Below are 13681 nucleotides of genomic sequence, written 5' to 3'. Positions count from 1 at the left end.
CAGCGGCAACCATTCCATCAAAGTGTTCGACAGAAACCGAAATTTTGTCCGTAGCTTTGGAAAGTACGGACGCAGTGACGGGTGTTTCCGATTTCCTCATGGCGTATGCACGGACAGCCGTAACAACATACTCGTCGCAGATCAGTACAACAGCCGTGTGTCTGTGTTCGACGAACTTGGACGATTTAGCTGTCATATAGTCACCTCGGTTCATGGAGTCCAGCATCCACATGGAGTGGCCTTGACCTCTGACCTTCGACTATGCATCACTGATGGAGATATGAAACCAAACAGACTTTTGATCTTCCAGCTGGAGAGAATTGACAAAGTAAAGAGTTGATGATTCGTGATATTACATATGCTCGAAATTCGTTATCTGAACCGAAAGGGACAAGGGATCAATTTCGATATACATTTTGCTGGTCATCGCCCATACGTGTTTACCAAATACTAACAGCTGTTAAACAGATGATAAAAGGTCTGGGATTGTGAATGAAATAAAAAATAAATTCAAATATGTCGCTGACTGAGAATTGTTACACAGTATCATGTGTAAACCTGACTCGGAATATACAAACGAAAATTGATGCGCAAATGAACAGGTCAGTCAGTGAATGTATTTTTCAAACGTGTACCAACGGCTGTTACCCTCGTTGATTTCGGGTTATTAGTACCTATCCGGATCGGACGCGGTCATTCGTTTGGATCACGATATATCAGTGAATGGATTGATTAGTACGGACCACATTACGTACCGGTCGCAGTCATGTAGCTCAAATAAGACAGAGCGGACTGCTCAGCAACAAACCCACACGCACGCACGCACGCACGCACGGGCGCACACTATTTCGGGCGGAAGAGTTCTGAAACACCCTTGACCGTGTCTGATTTATGGCTCATTTCTACATCTTGGCTATACTCCACCATGATCTAATTAGTCACCCTTTTGCCCATGAGGTAAGTTATTAAGAAGTGATAAAGAAAACAGCCAATGAATAACTGGCCGACTCAAGGTTGGAATGACACTTTCCGTTGAATCACAATGTGTCAACTTGACATGAGATGAACGGATGACGGGATAAGAATCATCAGATAACCACACTAATCCCCATACAGTTGTCCACAATGATGCTGACAACACATAGAACAGCGTTAAAACTTGGGATGTCATAATTCTGAAAAAAAACACCATTCCGTTCGTTATGGGAATATGTGCTGAACGAGCATAATCATACACAATATTCGGTAACCTGCGCTCCGTAACCTGCTGCTGTACATAATGTATGACACACAAGTGCACTGTTAGCGACAGCGATTTGGTATCCCGATAGTGTTCATTATTATCAAAGATGGGACCGCTTCAGTAACGGGTTCTTGAACGTGATTCATTCATGGCACATGACCTGTGTGAACTAAATAAGCTGGCACTGTCCTTGCAATGTGCCCATCCTACGAAAACCAACGAAAACCAAAAAAAGGCAAGTATAATGTACTTTAATCAACGATGACACCGTACTTAACCAAAAGCATTATTCGCGTAACTTTATGTACATTATCTTTAAATATGTAGGGAATTAGAATTAGCATTATCAAGAGAAACAGACGGAAAAAAATGAAAACATATTCTTATCAAATTTATCATTATCACCTGTTGATTCTCCATTAATCCTCACGCCATACAATACCTGTTAACTGCGTGAACGATATATCAATTGTACTCACAATTTTAGGTTATTTTGAACATCATTTTATTCAATTTTATTCATTTTGCTTGCTTAATACACACTGATATTATTTCACATCTGATTCAAAATCCATTTTCAAAACTTACTGACAACCCTCACCCCAACAAGGCTAAGATTACCAGCTGTCGTCAAGAGTGAGTTGGAGACCTAGTTCAAACTTGAAAGAGCTTAGTCAGGCACAGCACAGAAATAGCAGAGGATCCCAATGTTGAAATTCACATGTCTAATCAACAGCAAGGAGAATGGTACTGATTCCTAATCTGACACCCTTCGCTGTATAATATATACATGTACTCACAGCTGCCCCATTAGCGGCTGTGTTGTGTATGTGACATTGTATGGCCATGCTGTAGATGGGTTCGATGATGTCAGACAATTGGACGTACTGAGCGTCTCAGGTGTACAGGCAATACAACATACACTCTCTTGCTCCTGTTTGTTAGTGTCCGAGGTATGTATGCGCGGATCATGACTTGAAATGAATTCAGTCAGTTGTGGCTTTGGCTAAAGAACCTTTATGTATATTTCAGTTTATATTAAACTTCTCTTTCATGAAAGGAAAAAATCATTCAACAACGTGTATGAAGTGTGTTTTAATCATTAACTCGTTTTCATGTTTAAACATTAATTAGCCTTATATTTAAAAAAAGCCAGATGTATTGTTTACATACAAAACCTGAACACCGCGAAGTTGGTCATAGTTCGTATGTAGTCAACAACACGTCACTGCTGCCTTGAGCCCTGGGGGACACCGGAGGTATTCCCTTTGAAGATCATGTTTACCTTGGCCTCGGGCAATGTTTATCTTCCATATACCTTCAGATCAAAGTATTCAAACATGATCTATGACCAATAGACTGTTCAACATTATAAATAAGAAATGCTGTTAAATTTGTTGGCAGTTGCCCTTTGAATGTTTTATGTTTGTCCAGAGAGCCTATGTAGAGGTAGAGTATCTGTGGTTTGTCACATTTAAATCCCATCCCTTTGGAGAGTTACGGTTTGCATACATACATAAATGCCGCATGTACCTCTACAATACTGCTAACACGAAGTACGAAAAGAATTCCCACAGTTCGGCATTTCCAGCGGTAACAAACAACCACTTTCTTGTAAGGACACACTGATTGGCTCAACCAATCAGAAAACGACATTCATGTGCACGGTGAGATAAGTGGCGATGTGCTTTCGATGCATAGTCAACTAATATGTAACTGCCAGCTCGGACAGTTCCACGTGATCAGAACTTGTGTTTTTGCCAAGAATTGTGTTTTTGTCAGAAATGGTGTTCAGTAACCATCTTAAAAGGGGCGTGTAACGAGACCGGGTGGTCAGTCTCGCCGACTTGGTAGCCACCTGTCATCGTATACCAGCTGTGTGTATCGGTGTCCATACTGTTTATCACTGTATATTTGCACTCGTCATTTTCACCCGAGTTTGAATGGTCACCGGACGAAGTTGCTGAACAAAAGAGGGGATGCGCACCCCTGCATCCCCCTCTGGACCCGCCCATGGAGCCCATCATGAATTTGGTTGTGTAACACCACAGCAAGCAATATCCCAGCTGTATCGCGGTTGTCTGTGATATTGTTGGGTGCGACGTTAAACAAAACAACTATAACACATTGTTAACACATTGGTAAGTGCGAAAACAGAGACATTTTAGGCTTTTGTATATCTCGTTATATACTGACAAATGTGGAGCCGATACACTTACCACACTTAACACTGCTATCGTATCAGTGGTGTAAGGGAAGTAACTCTCGCAGACTGAAATAACAGCTCATCTCACGACTGCACAGATAAACGGTTATGAGCCCTACGAGTTTAGGACCGCAGTGCTGGCAATTGAGCCAGGTTAAGAAGGCGGATCATAATCATATAATAGCACATGAATGTGAACTGCATGACCGTGGTCAGTACTGTAATACACGGTAAATTCTAACTTGTTCTCAGTTCTGTTCTAGTAACAAGTTTTGCTGCTACAAGAACTCCACTTTCCGTTTCAAAAGATTGCTTTTAGATCAACAATAACTTCCTGATTAACTTTCACTAAAGTGGAACAGACCGAAAAATAGCCACTGGTGGAATTTAATTCAACAGCTACCTACTGCATATGTCACTCTAAAGCTTGGCTAATCAAACACATATAACCCGACAGAGATCAAGGTAACGTATACATACAGTAATTAACATACAGCCCTTACAGAGATTGAAGCGTACTCTGCTTCCCACATAGTCCCTCCCAGCTTGATCACACACTCTGAAGTTCGATCTATTCACAGAGAACCACTCAAGCATGACTCTCAAGCACTGCTGACTGTCCAAAATTCGACGGATTAGGCCGGAATCGTTGGGGACAGCTCCTTCTTTAAATTAGATGGTAAGACCAGGCAGTTATACTCAGGTCACACTTGACTTGTCTCTTTGATGATTGGACCGTCTGACACGAAGAGTGAACCATGACCTTTATCGCGTTAGCTCTCCTCGTGAAAACCGAGGAACTGGTTTTCTAAAGTTGAACATGATCTGCTTTTTTAAAAATATATTCAAGAAAGCACCACAAGCGAAAGTCTGCAAGTAAAAGACAGTTTCATAAAGTATGTTGTGGAACTAAATGAACAAAAACCGATGCATTTTATCGATACAGCACGTCACAAGTCCTGTAAACGGTTGTCCACTGTACTTTTTCAGCTATATCGTGAGTATGTACACATGAACAGAATCGAAATAGTGAATAGTGAGCATATATTTCATTGTTACTTGCACCAGCACAAACACATGCAAACCAACTGTTCACTTGAAATATATTTTGGACGATATAAGATAAAAGTCATCATTTTAAATGCACTCCCCATATGAGTTTCACTGATATGATATCCTATTACATGTGCGTAGATTGGTGATCATGCTGTTGATCACTGGATTGCCTAGTCCATTCGAGTACGGCAAGAAAACTGTTGAGTGTATATAGATGACCATAACAAGTGAGGATCTAATGATCTGTTGCTGTGCCGTTGACCACACTGTTAAGTGGGGAACCTTATTCAGTGTACTAACAGACACGTTCAAGCACCAGAGAGGTACAACGGGTGTTTTTACCACAGATACCAATGTAAGACACGGGTGTGTATTGCTGCCTGCCGTATTCAGCATTTGCCCACGAAACGTAGGAGATTTTGCAATATATGTGATTATACCAAGTATAAAAACAAAGCTAAATGTTGACAACAGACGTTTATGTCTAAAGCCTTACAACAAAACACATTCGACAATAGTTTGTGCGTGCTGCACGCAGTAGCACAAACATACAATCTGACACTGTCAAGGAAAGCCAACGACGAATCAAATTGCTGCATGGTTTCATAAGACTGAAATCGACTAAAAATCCTCTCCACGCAGCTCATCTCCTTGCTTGACGGCCTTCTCTTGTGTCCCTTAAACATCGCCATCTTGTGCAGAGATGATCGTCGGAAGTCATGGGTAATGTTTTGAAGTAGTTAAACCACCACATGCGCCCTCTTTTCCCCACCACTTTCTTGTAAATTTGATCAAACATATAGACATATTTACCAGATGAGTCCGTGGGAGAAATGTCTGAAAGCACACGTAAAATCTCCAGATCATCTTCACGACCCATAACGCAAGTTTGAAGGAAACACAGTATACAGCACGTCATTTTGATGGAGTCACCCTGCGCACCATGGTCCGTTTGTTTGTTGTCTCCCACTCAGCAATATCATGAATATGGTGGACTATAATCGAGTCTGAACCATACAATCCAATGTACATGTATCAGCATCACGAGCATTGATCTGCGCAGCTGGGATACGATGACATGTCCACCAAATCAGCGACCCAGACCTCTCAATCTACTGATCAATTCTAAACCGGATCTTCACGGGTAGTGTTCCAGTGTGTATCCCGTGTCCAGGTATTTCGATAATTCTGGGTGTGTAAACAGTGAGAAAATGTGAGAACACATGTATCCTGGATCAAGTGAAATCACCCATGAAATTACGAATAACAGGCCTAATGCATGACATCTATACTACAATTGTAATATTTAATAAATATTTAGAAATAAACGGAACTGTCCATATTATAATGGGTCTTTGAGGGGCATTTAGAAGTGAAATACATAAGAATGAAGATTTTTATGGATATCAACTTCTTATGATGAAGGAGTAAGCATTAACTCCGAAACGCTGTGTTCTCATATAAAGAAGTTGATATCCATAAAAATCTTCATTCTCACATTATAACGGTGTTTGAAGTTGAGTAAAATGATTGTTCCCTCTAAGAGGGTATGTAAGTCCCATTTTCATTCGAGGTAAGTATATATTATTATAATGTTTGGCTGTACTGGAATACTATCGTCAACGGTTGAGGGAATGGTATCAGTCCAGTACTTGACAAGTATTAGACGAGTCTGCGCAGTGAACGCGTTTGTGACGAGCAGGCGGAGCAAGTAACCTGGACGAATACACTTAGTTACTACAGATAGACTGATGATTAATCACTTCAATACATGGTGACCGTGACGTGAAATCAATTCCGCTACTCTTTTACACAGTTTCGCAGAGCAGTTTAGTTCAGCAAAACACCATCACGACACGATTCGCGCGAGAAAATTGAATTTTTCAACGTTAAGTTACGTTGGGCGCGGAGGGTACTTGGATGGCTGACTGTGTTTGTCACCTGACTCTTGAGCGTTTTAGAACTTCTATCCAGCACCCGCTCCCTCGACCGTGACGGACAATGGGACTGGACTTCAGTCCACATTAGCAGAATTTCATCACCCTAAACAGTCACCCATCACCAACAAACACCCATCATATACCACTATTTAAAATTATCCATGGTATTCCTTGTAACAAAATATCCCAGCAGTGTAGTTTTTTTCCTGATGCCTGGATGGTATAATGACTGATCCAACTTGATCCCATTTCTGTGTTTTTTACCTCGATATTTAATCATGTCATGTGAAAATATGGTGTCTGCCGGCACGTAGCAAGCCATTTGTTTCATATTAGTACGGAAAATTATACTGCTTTATATTTAGATAGTTTTGAGGGTTCGCCCAGCTGTCATAGCGAAATTCATACGTAAATTGTGGTAGCTATGGTAGCTACCCTGGTTTATTATCAATGATGATAAAACCACAGAGTTAATTTATTTGAATTCGTAAACTGAAAACAACGACTTTGCAATTGGTAGAGAAATGTGAATTTTTTCTAACGTACAAAAACCCCAATACACACCAAATGCCTGTATGTATTGCTTAATATTTAACAACGAGGGTCCTTTGGGATCCTCAAAACAGTTTCGGCCCGGAAGTGTTTTCATGGTGCATGCGACACAAAGATAACATCTTCCTTGCTGTAACTCGCGTTTGATGGCATAAACCTGCATGTGTTATTTGTCATCATTCACTTGATGGTCAGTTAATGAATTTATAACAAGTATAATTAGTGGTAACACCACTCAACAAATGTACACATTTGGCGTTTCTCCTGTCTGGAGTAAATGCTCAACATTTCAAAGTAAGGTCAGTAGTGGCAAATGTATTGTATGTTATGTAATATATGTACATGTAAGTGATGCAAGTGGGTTTATGAGCTGAGTTACAAAAACAAATATCGATCAAAGGATTAACCGATAGCATACTGATTGATTAATTACTTATATCTTCTACAGACTATTTGTCAAAAGGAATTGTGTATAGATGTACTAATCTATACACCCTGTCGTAAAGTACGAGTGTGAAAATAACATCCTGCCTTCAAAGAATTAACCATCATTGTGTTGATTGATTGACTGCTCATTACTGGTTCACTAAACTACTATAATTGCGGGCACCATACAATTAGTTGCCAGGTGTGCAATCTTGGTGACCAATGACAGGTTTATCAGGTTTTCACCGATGTGAAAGACCCGAAACGATGCATCACTTATTCGCAAATTCCACCGTTGTCAGACACAAGAATAATGGATGTAATGCCGCATGTCAGTTCCGTCGCGACGGCGCCGGTACCGGAAGAAGACATGCCGCGTGTCCTGTGCGTCGCCAACACATCAGTGCATTGTTTCTTGGTTAATCATGTGTACATGCCTGATGCGACTTTCAATATCTTATATTCATTAGAAAGAGCATTTCAATTTGCTTCTGTCGGTGTATGGCATGTGCATGTGCGACGTTGAGCAAAGATGCTAGGCATGTCCGTATGTAATGCCGCATGTTAGTTCCGTCGCAACGGCGCCGGTACCGGAAGTAGACTTTCGTTCTAATTTCGTTATCCCTCTTTGGATTTTTAATATCTATGATTCATGTGAAAGGTCTTTCCATGGGGTTTCTGGCGATGCATAACATGCACGTCTGCAATGCTGTGCACAGCTGCAACCGTCTGCATATAGTGCCGCTTTTCTATCCGGCTTGAATTCCGCCGCCGACTCATGTCGACCCCGCCAATAACTCCTTATAATTTCTCTTTCCTTTCGAAGATCCCTAACATCTATAGTGCATATGAAAGCCCATGGAAATGGACTTCAAGACGATATATAACATGCCCATGTGCACTGGCATGTCAAGCTACATACGTCTGCGTGTCATGCCGCGTGTCCTGTGCGTCGCCAACACATCAGTGCATTATTTCTTGGTTAATCATGTGTACATGCCTGATGCGACTTTCAATATCTTATATTCATTCTGTCGGTGTATGGCATGTGCATGTGCGACGTTGAGCAAAGATGCTAGGCATGTCCGTATGTAATGCCGCATGTCAGTTCCGTCGCAACGGCGCCGGTACCGGAAGTAGACTTTCGTTCTAATTTCGTTGTCCCTCTTTGGATTTTTAATATCTATGATTCATTTGAAAGGTCTTTCCATGGGGTTTCTGGCGATGTATAACATGCACGTCTGCAATGTTGTGCATAGCTGTCCGTATGTAATGCCGCATGCTATTTCCGTTTCAACGGATCGGTAATAGTTCGTTGATAATTTTTATATCGTTTTTGCGATCCTAAATGTCCATAATGCGTATGAATGCCCTTTCAAATCTGCTTCTAACGACGTATCACATGTACATATACAATGGTTTTTGGAGAGGCTACACACGTCCGTATATACCGCCGGTTTTTGCGTCTGCGGCCTTTCAATGGCGCATTTGCTCTCGTGTTGCCTTATTGCGTCTTTTTTGCTTCTAACTGCAGCACTCAAGTCTGTAGCATACATTTTTTTGGTATCATTAGAAAGCTCTTCTGGTGGCGGCAACAATGGTGTAAACAGATTTCATCTTTTCTGAAAATTGTAAAGTACATTGCACAATTTGTTCGAAACAATAGTCGTTTTTTTGCTGTACTTTTTAAAAACATACTATGCAACTTCTTTTCTAAAAGTCAGATGTCAAATTGGATGGTATTGCCAGAAACCATTTAATGGCGAACGTACGTGCAAAATTTCGTTGCTCGATCTTTTCAAATAAAGTAAATCTAAACTTTTTAAAATGTGTACTATCGTCAGGTGAAAGTTTAACTAGCCAACGTATTCACGTAGTATTCTACACAAGGGGAACACGAGCCAGCTTGGCCACTGCTCGGAAAATGCCTACGTTCCCCGGGCACGAACGTAGACGGGACGGGAACGGCGGTGCGGAAATTGCGACGCTGCCCTCTACGTCTGCCCACGGAGGTTGGAAAGATGGAAGTAACAAGGTTGTGCATAGGAAGATAATTCCGACCTCCACCATGATCAAGCACTTGGTTGACGTGGTGGTTAGCGTGAGTAACGGCGCGCGACGTTGTTCATACTATTCATCATTCGTTCTGCCGAAGACGTTCGATCTATAAACGGCCATTGTGTAGCAGAACCGAAACCTATCGAGTCCAGACAGGGGGCTCAATGGCGAGTTTGCAAGAAGCAGAACGAAATGCTGGTGTTGCATAGGAGGCGAGGGACGATCCCGAGAGGAGAGGCGATGATGGTCAAACGGTAGCTGGCGCAGGCAAACCCGTTCGAGTCTTGATTTGCCCGTGAGCAAGTGTAGACTCTGCTGACTTTTGCCTAGAGATGGGTGATAGTGCCGGAAACAGAGCGACATGCTGGTGTTGCATAGCAGGCGAGGGGACGATCCCGAGAGGAGAGGCGATGATGTGGCCAAAGAGTAGGTGGCGCAGGCAAACCCGTTCGAGTCTTGACAGGAGGCTCTAAGTCGATTTGGTGGTAATTGTTCATGATTTGCCGTGTCAAATCTTTGCGATTCCCTAAGGTGTGGCATATGGGAAATGAGCGGTCTATTGCTGTAGTGTCTACAGCTGCGTGAGAAATCTACTTGATGGGTAGATGCGACGGCATGGCATGCCAGACGGACATTGACGTTTTGTTATACATGTTGATGTAAAGTGTAGTATGTGTTGTTCACGTGTAGCAGCTCAACTGCCAACAGTACTTGAAGAACCACGACCTCCTTCCTACGTCGACTCAAGTGTGCCTTCACAGCAATCAGACTTTGGAATGAAAGTTGTATCCTTCCAGGTTTCATGATTTGTAAGATACATTTGTGTTAACATATTTGAGGTATCTGTCCATTACGTACGGCAATTGTATGGGTATTCAATAATTCGTGAGCTATGGTTATCATGGTGCATGCTAAATTAAAAGAACAACCTAACGCTGTTCCCTTCTAATCCAAACCATTAACCTCCAATCAAAATAACATAAAATTAAAACGGAAAGTCTACGTCCTTCTCTCTACACTAAATCACTAACCCATTCCGAATTAACCTAAATGACATAACCTTAAAGCTAAAAGCATCAATACTGACAATGTTAAAACTAAACCGCTAACCCAAACCTAAATGACATACATTTAAAGCTAAAACCATGAATACCGCGGTGCGTATAACTGAATAATAAACACTGACAATGACAGAACGTAAAACTGGAGATAAATGCCAAACTAAAAGTACACAAGTAACGCCGTCTATAACACTAACCCCAAACCAAAAACATTAAATTTACGTGAAAAAATTACCAACAGAGAGAAGGTGACTACGAAACTCAAACAAAACCCTACGAAAGGTGGAAAAGGGTATGTGATGTAACCCTTGACCCAAATGCTATACTTGCATCAAGGTCTACAAAGTCAGTCGGTCGGCCGAAGCATTGATAATATGCTACCAGGTGAAGGTGACATATTTTCAATGCCTACAAACTGGCCCGGAAAAATTGTCTTCAATTCCAGCTGAAACCTGGGACCTGCGCTGCTAGCCAAAGATGGCGTACACCTGACACCAAAAGCTAATGGGTAGTTCTGGCTTTCAATTCGTAAGTGTATGTGTAGGTATGTTTAATCACTCACTCACTCACTCACTCACTCACTCACTCACTCACTCACTCACTCCTTGTGATATCAAATAAGCTGTTTTGCATCCCGCCGCACGCACAGGCTTTGGCTTTGGGTGGCTTTAAGGGTGGGAAAACATGACGGCAGCCACACGTGTCGCACATGACGCGAAAGTCAAGACACAGGGCTTCCGACCCATGTCAAAGACAAAACCCTGGGGTCCATGTACGAAACATGACAAGTACCTACAACGTGAAAAAACTGCCATAAATCGGGATAAATCGGGCTTAAAAGCGAAACGGCGTCGAAACCGGTAAAGACTTGTCACTTCTGATGATAACACCAGATAGCCCTGGGGACCAGCTGCAAGTCGATGTGAAACCTGTCAATAGGATGTGAATATTCAAGGTTCGAGTGACGTTTAAAAGATGCTCTCCAAGTAAGGCTTTTTCTTGGTAAAATTACATGTCTATAACGGATGGAAAAATGGGCGTGAACGCACAACCAGGCGCCCCATGTCGACCCCTTGATAACCCCAGGTGCTTCATGCACGTGGCCAAATTTTCATGTTGTATGATATGTGTGCAGTATGTCTCTTTCTCCCGGGAGGGGGGGGAGAGAATTAGTGAACGCAGGATACATAGATCAAACCCTTGTGATATCAAATCTGAGCTGTTTTGGATCCCGTCAAGCGCAAGGGGCTTAGCTTTGGGTGGCTTTAAGGGTGGGAAAACATTACTGCAGCCGCATGTGTCGCACATGACGTGAAAGCCAAGACACAGGGCTTCCGATCCAGAGTAAAATCAAAACCCTGGGGTCGATGTACGAAACATGACAAGTACCGTGAAAAGCTGCCAAAAATCAGGTCATTTCTGATGACACCAACAGATAGCCCTGGAAACCAGCTCGATGTGCAACATGGGAATGGGCCGTGCATGGTCAGCGCCCATGCGGCCGTTAAGTGACGGCACCCTACGTCTCTTGCCCCCTGATATAGGCCACACAGTAAAACTGGGCAATTAAGGAAAGAACTCAAAATACTGTCACCTTCTGTCCTGGACGTCACGCGTCAACAGTCGTGAGTTAATGGCCTTGTAAAACCCCTCACAAAGGAAACCAAAAAAAAACAACAAAGCACCAAAACTGTGTTTCTTTCTAAGTGACACACGGTATGTTGTCAAAGTTTCCGTTGGTGAATACAAAGTGTACCTACCCAGTAGTTTTAAGTGTAGCTACACAATTTAGCATGTTTCGTTTTAATATTGTGGGATCCATTTTAGTAATTCTCGTTTGCCCGTCCCAGCTTCTCTTCGACCGAGGTGTTATGGGGTATTCTCCCATTTGTCAGACGAGGAATAATCTACAACAGGGATAGGTCACTCGCTTGTTTTCTTTACCATATGTACTAATTAACATGCGGCTCGTCATGCTCCAACGCACACAATGACTTGGTTCGTTTCCAGCGCAACTTCGGTTGCGTTTTACAGTACCTCAGCCAGTTCAGCCGACTGTATCAGTCGAAATGTTACAATGAATGAATTAATGAATGAATTATAATAGGAATTAAGAGCAAGATGTATATGTGAATGAATGAAAGAAATAGTAAAAGAAAGAGGTACATATGTAAATGAATGAAAGCATAAACAATACACCACGGCCATCCCTTCCAAAACATAATAAAGAATTTTCAAAACTATCGTTAGATCACATGTGTTAACATCAGCTTGTTTGAGTCTCCCTGGTCAGACATAGCAATTGTCAGACAGGTTAAAACAGTAAACTATCTGCTTGACTGCACAGTTGCCTGTTGACGTAGTATATCCACATCACCTAATTTTCCTGCGTAACCTTCAGCTACATCACTATATTTAATATAATAAGCACAGAGCATCGAAGGTCGTATATCTGTAACCACGTGGCGTCTCACTGGTGCAGGCGAAGTTCCCAAGTAGGGGTGTCCTTCTCTACCTTTTCCATTAATCTTTAAAACATCTAACAAGCACAACGCATGCAACTTTTAACTAAAATGTGATGTTATACATATCATAAAAGTAATTTTAGGTATTATTCAGTTGATAAATTATCATTTTATGATACATATATGTATGACATGCTGGACAGGTATTGGACATTTTGTGTTAATTTACCATTACCATTTTCATAATGCATAAAAAAAGACACTCATTAATCTATCACTGAGTTTTGTCATTCTTTCACTCCAACATGGTTGCTAAATCCCCTCTGATCATAGTATATGGACTCTCCCATACTCTATTCACCTATTCCTCAGAAATCAACCAGGCATGACATATCCACATCACCTAATTTTCTTCGAGTAAAAAACTAAAATAAAATGGGAGGACACCCTGTTAATTAATGGGAGTGAGCCTTGCAGGGATAACCCTAACTCTCACAAACCCACAGATTGAGGAGAAGCGGCCGTGTTTGTCGGGGATTCTTCTGGCTTTGCTAAATAAATCGTTCATAAAGTTGTAAAATATTTTGCTTTGATTGTGTAACTACCCGCATTATGATATCGAGACCATTCTGATTTATCGAGTAAAATACAATTGTATGGTTTAGAGTTTGAAT

General features: G+C 41.7%; 1 protein-coding gene across 1 annotated transcript in view; it reads left to right on the top strand.

Moving 5' to 3' along the window:
• The window catches only part of LOC137284416 (tripartite motif-containing protein 2-like), a 1988-nt gene extending 1462 nt beyond the window's left edge, over positions 1–526 (top strand). Inside the window, exon 2 of the mRNA XM_067816211.1 lies at positions 1–526. This exon is cut by the window's left edge and continues 758 nt beyond it. Within this exon, the coding sequence (XP_067672312.1) occupies positions 1–340 (340 nt within the window). The 3' untranslated portion in view covers positions 341–526.
• Positions 527–13681: the final 13155 nt, after the last annotated feature.

The sequence above is a fragment of the Haliotis asinina genome, chromosome 5 (assembly GCF_037392515.1).
Source record: "Haliotis asinina isolate JCU_RB_2024 chromosome 5, JCU_Hal_asi_v2, whole genome shotgun sequence".
Lineage (NCBI taxonomy): Eukaryota > Metazoa > Mollusca > Gastropoda > Lepetellida > Haliotidae > Haliotis > Haliotis asinina.
This window is presented reverse-complemented; position numbering and strand designations above follow the sequence as displayed.